At 43.7% G+C, this 8,898-nt stretch overlaps 1 protein-coding gene across 1 annotated transcript; it reads right to left on the bottom strand.

Moving 5' to 3' along the window:
• Positions 1-4,815: 4,815 nt before the first annotated feature.
• On the bottom strand, positions 4,816-6,070 carry LOC147435011 (uncharacterized). The gene has a single exon (XM_086490072.1). The coding sequence runs from the start codon at positions 6,053-6,055 to the stop codon at positions 5,069-5,071; it is 987 nt and encodes a 328-aa protein (XP_086346198.1). The 5' UTR covers positions 6,056-6,070; the 3' UTR covers positions 4,816-5,068.
• Positions 6,071-8,898: the final 2,828 nt, after the last annotated feature.

Raw genomic sequence — 8,898 nt, 5'->3', positions numbered from 1 at the left:
TAAGGAAAGAGATGCTCTTCCCTCCCTCTATGAATTTCTTCAACTTGGACGACCTCTTCCATGCGGCATAGGATTTCCTATGGCCTCTTCTTTTTTATGGTTCAACGGTTGCACCATCACTTTCTTCAGAAGGTGGAGAAGAGGGTGACCTCTTTCTCGCCTTTTTCTTGTCTTGAGACGAAGAGGATGAAGAAGATGGAGAAGAGGGTGTCCTCTTTCTCGCCTTTTTCTTCTCTTGCTTTTTATCATCCCTCTTTGAATTATGGTGTGGAGAAGGGTGCTATGGTCTTCTCCACTTTGGTGGTGATGGAGAGCGTTTAGCCCGCCGTCTTCGTGGAGCCATCTCCACCGAGGTGGCGGGAGACTCACTTCTTTCTCGTTCCTTCGGTGGAGGCTCTTGAGTTCTCCTTTGGGAAGGAGATGCATCATCAAGAAGTAAATTCTTGAGCCCTTCGTATGGATTCTCTTCTTCTTCCCGAATCGGAGAGAGACCTCTTTTGGAAGTCTCACAAGGAGGCTTCCTAGGTGTTCTCTCGTCATGGTGTTGAGCTTGGAGAATCCCATGAGCACGGAGCTGCTGTTGCACTTCACTTTGGAGAGATGGATTGCCCATGGCTTGTTGAAGTCTAGAAACAAGATAGTTAACAAGCATCGGAGCATCATTAGTAGCTTGCTCATTAGCAAAATCAAAGTTATCAACATTAATTTCACTCTCTTTACTATTGTCAGCCATTCTAACAACTTTTAGGTGTAAAATTTTTAGGTTTACTTTGGCACTTCAAGCCCTAGTTGCTACTCCTCTTTACCCCTTTAGAAAAAGCACTCAAGCTACTGTACCCGTGGCTCGAATACCATTAATTGCAAGGAATAGAAGAGAGGGTCGTTCAACACCAAAACAGCACCGGCTCCTGTCAAGCTTCTAATAGCTCAATAGTGGTTAAGCCGTAGGCAAGCCCCGTAGGACTCCACTATTAAGACCATAGCTCTCGACGGTGATGCCCCGTTAACTGCACAAAGGCAGGCGCACTGCAAGGCTGAAAAATCCCTATTCTACTTACTCACAGGCAATTAATAATACCAACCATTTATAGCTAGCTTGAGGACCTCCCTTCTTGAGCAAGAAAAGAGAAACCTTGGGCTCTGATACCAATGTAACATTTAATGGCCTAAAAACTTGTGTGTAGCGGAAATTAGCATGAACATAGTGGGCATTTCATTAGAATAGATTCCTAATGAGAATTACAAGAGTGCTTGGGTGGAGAGAGCAACAAAAAGCATAACACCTAGTTAGATGGCATGAACAATACTTTCAAAAGAGAGAGAGATTAAGCTATTGACAACAGTTGAGGACCGGATTTTCATGGACCCGGTCCCCCCTCCAAAAGGCTTTGTATTATGGTTTCTTCCATCAAGAGAGAAATTGTACAATAAAATTCTTTGTGTTCCTTCAAGACTAGCTAGTGCAATGAAGATGAAAGCTTCATGCACTAAGAAAAACACTTATCAAACACAACATCAATTATCCCTGGTCTCAGACCCAAGACCTCACACACCTTCAAAGATGGTGAGAGCTAGCAGGGTATGAGAGTAGATTGAGAGGAAGTAGGAGTATTCTTACGAGAAAGATGTACATCTCCTCACATAATCACTCATATTAGCATAGCTTAGCTTAGTATTAGCATGGTAGAGGAGATGAGCGTGCATTGAAGCTTGGCTCTTGGTTGGATTTGCATCACAAAGCCAAGAGTTGTTGGTGTAGGCCTCCCTTCTCACAAGCTTGGAGTAGGTGATAAGCTTTCCATTAAAGCTTGAGAAGGAGAGAGAGTCTTCTTTGCTTCACACATCAGACTGAGTGTGTGTGTGTGTGTGATAATGCCTTGCAAAAATTAGCCCCCTCTCTCTCTTGGGCGACCCCTCTTGCTATTTGCTCTTGCTATCCTCTCATTGGACCTCCCTAGGGCTAGCTAATGACAATTAAGCAGCATAAGTGATAGCCTTCTGACATGTGTCCCCTTTTCCCCTTTTGTGAGAGCTTTAGGTAATTTAATAATTCAACTAAACTCTCATTGGACCCCTTTGCCTCCTGGCCAATAGGAATCAGGCAAGCCATTGGGCTGCTGAATGCTCATTGGACCCCTTGGGAGACTGTCCAATAGTCTTCCAGAAGACTTAATTCTCATTGGTTCTTTAATTAAGTGTTTTTAAATTAATTAAACTAGATTTACTCTAGCCTAATTCTCATTGGTGCACCTCCAAGGCCATCCAATAGGAATTGGGTACACCTTGTGGGCATCTGACCTAGGGAGCTGACATGTGTCCCTGGAGCTTGTGTGTGTGTGTGTGGATTTCTCTCTCATCCCCTACAAGCAAGGCTCTCCCCCTCCTAAGTAGGGATTTGTAAAGAATTTTTTGGCACATACAAAGCATCCAATTCCCCCATGGTTGACCTTTGGACACAACCTTTTAAATTTTGGAACCTGAGCATTTTGGAAGTCTTAATGGGCTGAACCTTAGGGTCTTTTTAGCCCATTGTTGCACATGGCTCTTTTGTAGATGCCCCCCCCCTTTGGATCCCTATTTTCCCTCCTTTGGATCCCTACTGTGACCGGTCTGCTAGCTTAACCAATATTCTAGCTTTTTCTCCCCTGGCACTTCCCCATATTAAATGATCAGTTTAACATGAGAAAATCATTTAGGAGAATTAGATATTGATTATTATGACAGAGAGCTACATAAAGACATTTCTAAAAAACAAGCAGTCCAGTGTGCGGCGCGCAACAGCCAACCAGGTCAGAGATCCAAACAAGAGTTACCGCAGTGGCAACATGGCAGACGTGGAGTGGGGGTGGGCAATTCAAGAGAAGAGCGATCAAGCTGCGACGGGCTCATCATAGAGACAACAACGCAAGGCGCGCGCAAGACAAACTCCCACGTACTATGGCCAGAGGCAAGGAAGATTGGAAGGATAAATATGTAAGATTAATGGAATTATAACGTTGATCCGTGATTATAAAGATGGTAGTGGATGATTTGGTATTGTTATTGCTAACTTAGGAAAATATCACTCTCTCGACCAACTAGAGAGATGGTTAAGTGTCGGGAGCGACATATATAAATTTGATACTTGGCGATGGTTGTTCGAAAACAACCACATCTCTCGCGAGCAATTCGACGTGGCGGTTGGACCACTACAAGCGGTAAGTTTAAACAAGTAATTTTGTATCAATTGTCTTGAGCTGTTGATAATTGTTTAATTTGGTTTGGGTTTATGTAGACTCAAAGTGATCCAACATACGTGCCTCTGGACAACGACGAGATAGAGGAGGATTAGATAGAAAAATGTTTTGTGAGAACTTTCGTAAAGTCCCAATGTGGCACAATGTATATACAACTATTTACTTTTTATTGTAACTTTTTTAAATAGTTGATCTTCTACATTTTTAATTGTCAAGGTAAAGTAAATTCAATTTCAGTTCATTGGTATTTTTTATACTCTTCCAAAAAACAATAGATGTTTCATTGTTTTATGCAGGTCCTCATTTGAGCCACCCAACAAATAAGCACCTTTACTTTTGAATTAGCGCGTAGCGGCAATAAGCGCGGTAATAACTGCGGGTATATTGCCGCGAATATTACCGCGCTTATTGCTGAGAAACCACTACCGTGTACATAGCCGCGGTTAGTGCCGCCCCCGTAAATTTTTCTCTCTCCTTTTTCCTTTGTTTTTCCGCAATAATGTTAGCAGTTATAGACAACTCCTCTTATAGTGTCTGCACCTCTTATTGGTATCTCATTTTTAATAAGCATACCAATATCCCTTCCCTTCACTTTTGACTATTTCAAGAGTATAATACCCACCTTCATGGTCTTCACATATCATAATTATATATTGACAAAAATGATGAACCCACCTTGGAATTGCAAAATGCACAACTGAAACAAGATGCATGCAGCATGCTTGCCCATCACTCAATGCAAGAACATGCAAACTAGCTTGCATCAATTGCGCACAAAATAATTGTTACAAGACTATGCATTAATTAGAGCAACAAATGAGAAAAATTTGCCAAAGATTAATTGAAATAGTGAGCGAAAGAATTAAGCAAAAATTTTGTAATGTCATGAATATAAGGCACAATCTCCAATAAGTAGCACATTAACGTGACACACGTATTTGTTGCCCAACCAAAATCACATCCAACAATGACTATTTTTTCCCAACTATTTTACCTCAAACCCAACCCAAAGTTAACCCAAAATTAATGTAAGTTGTTATAAAAATAAGAATTTAATGGTTGATTATTTCTAATCCACCTCGGATATATTCAGTTCAACGGAGAACTAAGATCTAATGTGTTACAAATATCCATTAGTAGATGAGTAGATATGGACTACGAGCTACTCGTTCACTTTGAGTGGCATCCACCTTGATATTTTGTAAGGACATCAATTATAAGAGCTTAGCGTTTAACTAAACTTTCATGTTTAGAATAGCATTTCCTATTTTCATAACATAATTACATATTTACACATGTGATTCATTAAGCACACATAGCAATTTTTATGCGCACAAACAGATATTACACATAGATACGTCTACACAAAAATAGCTAAGGCAATTTGTACTAAATTTTATGTACATACACACACAAATTTAATGCACACACACTTAAAATTTGTGTAATTAATCATCCAATTAGTAACGACATTACCGTAACACACATACACTATACACGCACAAATTAGTGCACACATACTTGAAGTTTGTACACCTATTCATTCAATTGTTAATAGCATTACCATTACACACTCGCAGAAGTCAATTTCAATGCACCCATTAAATATCTAGCAAAAATCTCTAACAGTATAATGGTAGTAGACAAAGGAATGGTAAAACAAACACTAGAGCTAGGTATACAAAGATTGGTATAACCTTTCATACTTGATCTCATGGTTCTCAATTCTATGCCTTAATCAGTGCATAGCGTGTTGGAAGTCTTGGGGATTTCCCATTAGACGCCTCGTTTACGAATTCAAATGTACCCATTGCCACTTATGATTGCCATCTTCAAGAGCGGAACGCCACATAGACAGCTGAGGCAAAGACAAGAACACCAAAAGAGACGAGCAAGACAAGAGGGACGGTGGCAAACTTGGACCAATAGCTATCGCAAGACAGAAGGCCTAAGCGAAGCTGGATAATGATGATCATTGACAGGAGGAGGAAGGCGGTGCCACAAAGGGAGCCCAAGGATGTAGCAAGCAGTCCCAATCGAAGAAAGCGTACGCAGCCTTGATGTGCAGGCCGGATATGCCCACCAGTTGTGTTGTGGACGCACACCAGCGTGGGTTGTCCAGTGCGTCCACAACCTTTTTCTGGGTTGTGGGTGCATGCTTGCGTCGGCTTCTGGGCGCACGCAAGGGTTTCTTGTTCCGTGCGCCCACAGCTTTCTTCTTGTGTGCACGCAACTAGCTCAGTGTGTTGCTGCGTGCTGCTTTCTCCTGCAGCGACGTTGGAGTTACCATACGTGGGCGGCAGCAACTGCCATTTGCAGCAGAGGCGGCAGAGGGTGAGGTGAAGCTTGAGGCCTTGCGCCACCAGGCTAGACATGAGGAAGCAGCTGAAGGCGAGCACCTCTAGCAGGACGAGCTCGCGCAGCAGGTGCGTGGGGGCGTAGCAGGGGTCGGTGGGTCCCTTGGCGACCAGGCTCCTGTCATTACTCTGCGACAGGCCAATGAAGACGGCTGCCGTGAAAAATGAATTGACGCTGACCAATTCGTCCAGGGCCTGCAAGCGGATGCCCACCTCCTCAGCCTCCTCGGGTGTGCGGCCCCCCTGCAACGTCCCTTCCTGCACTACGCCCTCCTCGCTCATCTTCATGTTCAGCTGTTGAGAAAATCTAATGTGTATATAAAGTGTGTGTGTGTGTATGTGTGTGTGTGTGTGTGTGTGTGTGAGAGAGAGAGAGAGAGAGAGAGAGCACCACACGCACACGTTACATCGACCTTGGCGTTCGGAATTTTTCCTGTCAGTTTCTCCCTCCTTTAAAATCATCCACCCCACGACCGAACCTAAATTCTTTCCCCATGGGCCTACCCTATTTTTCACTGATAGAGACTATGCATCGGAAATGGATAAGAGAACAAAACGCTACAAATTGTTGGGGAGTCAGGTCCTTCCATACAATTCTACATGCAAAGCCACCGGCCTTTGAGAGCTTTAAAGAGACTAGTAAAACGGCGCCGCCTTCAGCGCCAGCATGACCCCTCTTACCCTGAAACCCCTCGCTCTCGATTAATTTCATAAAAGCAGATCAAGAAAAACTCTCTCTCTCTCTCTCTCTCTCTCTCTCAGTGCGCTGAGCACCATGGGTTGCAGAAAACACTCCCTGAGGTTGGCTGGATCAAGGAGCTCATGCCATGTGTAGGGGGGGGCAAGGCGGGGCGGAATTCTACCCCTTTTATTATAGTATAGATAGATAAGCCACCTTACTCCTCAAGCACTTTTTCTGTTTTATGAAGTGCACCACTTTTGGCATACATGTGGACCAAGAAAGTGTTTTCTTTCAACACCCCGTGACCAACATTATCGTTGTGAATTCCTTTGCCCATGCCTTCAAGGTGCTAGTGTACGTGATAGCATTTGGAGAGATGCCCTCTCTCTGCATCTGCTAAATATAGCTATGAGCTTCCTGATCGACAGGAACCTTGTTGAGGACTTGTTGTGCTCTAAGAAGTGCACCACACTTGACGTAAATAATGTCCATGAGACAACATGGCGGACATGAAGATTGTCGAGGACTTGTTGCGCTCTGAGAAGTGCACCGCCCTCTCTCTGCATCTACTAAAAAGAGCCTAGATCTTCCTTACCCTGACCCTATTGGACATCTGTGTGTGTGTGTGCGCGCGCGTGCGTGCGTGCCTCAGTGTTCAAGAAAAGCGCGCCACCTAAGCCTTGAGTAGTTGAATTGAACAATCAAAACAGCCGGTTGATGGGAGGGGGAGAAGGAGAAAGTCCGCTTGGAAAATTCAAGAAAATGGAGTTAAACTGTAAAAAGTTCATCTATTTTGAAAAAAATTCTTATTGAAACCACCCTGAAGCAAACATCTGACTGATTTTTTTTGGAATAATTACCAAAATACCTCTCTAGTTTGTGGAAAATCCCCAAATACCCCCCAAATTTCAAAAATTACAAGAATAATCCTATATTTATTTTTCTAATCTTTATTCCTTTTTGAATATGGACAATTAAGAGCCACGTCCCACCATGCTGTTGCAAGGGTTGGAGAGCAACGATTCTACGTGTTGTAAGAGGGAGAGAGTCAACAACCTCGTTTTTGAGCCAACTGGCAGCAACCAATAAAAGAAGAAGATCATGCTACAATATTGCTAAAATAGTTGCTTCACCGGTTTCTGACTCGCAGGTGTCGGTGATCTCCGAGATCATGAACAAAGCTCTTTAAATTTTTGCTATTTTTGTTTTTTTACAATGGCTGCTACGCACAACCCGAATGTGTCGAACCCCATTAACCCCTGCACAAACTGCTTGTGACATTTAGAGTTGCAGAGCTTCAGTCCCCTAACCCCTGTAGGTGCGAGGCGGGACAAGGCTCTAAGATCCGACTTAGAGTGTCTAGCATGCAATTACTCACAAATTACCTCACAAAAAAGGGCAAATTTTATGTCGAAAAATAATGAAGCAATTCATTGTATTGATAGACAATCAAGTCTTCTTATGAAAAAATACAATTTTTTTTTTTGTCTTTCAAGAAATTTAATCCCACGACCAAAGCAACGATTCTACTCGCTGCAAGACGGAGAGAGCCCACAACCTCGTGTTCAAGCCAACTGGCAGCAATCGATAAAATAAGAAGATCAGGCTGCAGTATTGCTAAAATCGTTGCTTGATTGGTTTTTGACTCGTAGGTGTCGGTGATCTCCGAGAGCATGAACGAAGCTCTGTAAGTTTTTGCCATTTTCGTTTTTTTGCAATGATTGCAACGCACAACCTGAATGTGTCGAACCCCCATAACCCTTGCACAAAATGCATGTGACGTTTAGAGTTGCCAGAGCTTGAACCACCTAACCCTTGTAGGCTCTAAGGAGTGCTTAGCATGCAATTAGTCAAAAATTACCTCGCAACAAAAAGGGAAATTATTATGTCTAAAAATAATAATGAAGCAATTCATCGCCAGAGCCTGCTTAAGAGACTCAAATTGAAGGGCATTTTGGGAATTTGCGACAAAATAAATTGGGGGTGGTTTGGGGAAAAAAGTGGCGAACTCTGCGGGTTGCTGAAGAGAGAGAGGCTCCATCATGTCTGTGCATGGGAGAGAGAGAGAAGGCTCGATTCCGATGCCACCGCTCGGACACAGCATGGCCTAGCCGCCCAACCTCAGCACTAAAGGGCACGGGAGCAAAGAGATCGGATCTACTGCTGAGGGTGTGTGCACGAATCTCAAGGAGATTTGAGGGCTCAAAAAAATGTCGCATGGGGTGTTGCTCGCACGATTCAAACCCGGGTGGGCGTTGGGCAAGGCGCATGGCTTATCCAACCCCCCATGCGCATATGTTGACCATGGTGGGCAACAAACGCATGATAAGTCAACGTGGACAGGTGTGCCCATGTCCAAGTTTACTTTTCGACGTCCTAGTTTATTTCTGGTGCATCCTACGGCCCTATGCGCCTCTGCTTTTGTGCCCGAGCTTCTCAGCCGTAGATCCCACCTCTGGGGCTTCAGTTAATGCCCCGTGCCCTTTAGTGTTGAGAGCCGCCCAAGGCGCAAACACACACACACGGGAGCGGGCAAGAGTTTAGACGTCGGGGTAAAAGCATGATTTCCGCTTGCACTAATCTCTCTCTTCAATAGCTTCCTGAGGCAGTTGGATGAAGGGTC

Source organism: Adiantum capillus-veneris, chromosome 19 (assembly GCF_014529385.1).
Source record: "Adiantum capillus-veneris isolate H3 chromosome 19, ASM1452938v2, whole genome shotgun sequence".
In the NCBI taxonomy this organism is placed as follows: Eukaryota; Viridiplantae; Streptophyta; class Polypodiopsida; order Polypodiales; family Pteridaceae; genus Adiantum; species Adiantum capillus-veneris.
This window is presented reverse-complemented; position numbering and strand designations above follow the sequence as displayed.

Excerpts from the sequence above, each read along its gene's own strand:
- LOC147435011 (XM_086490072.1), bottom strand. The coding sequence starts at position 6,055 with ATGATTTTAAAGGAGGGAGAAACTGACAGGAAAAATTCCGAACGCCAA.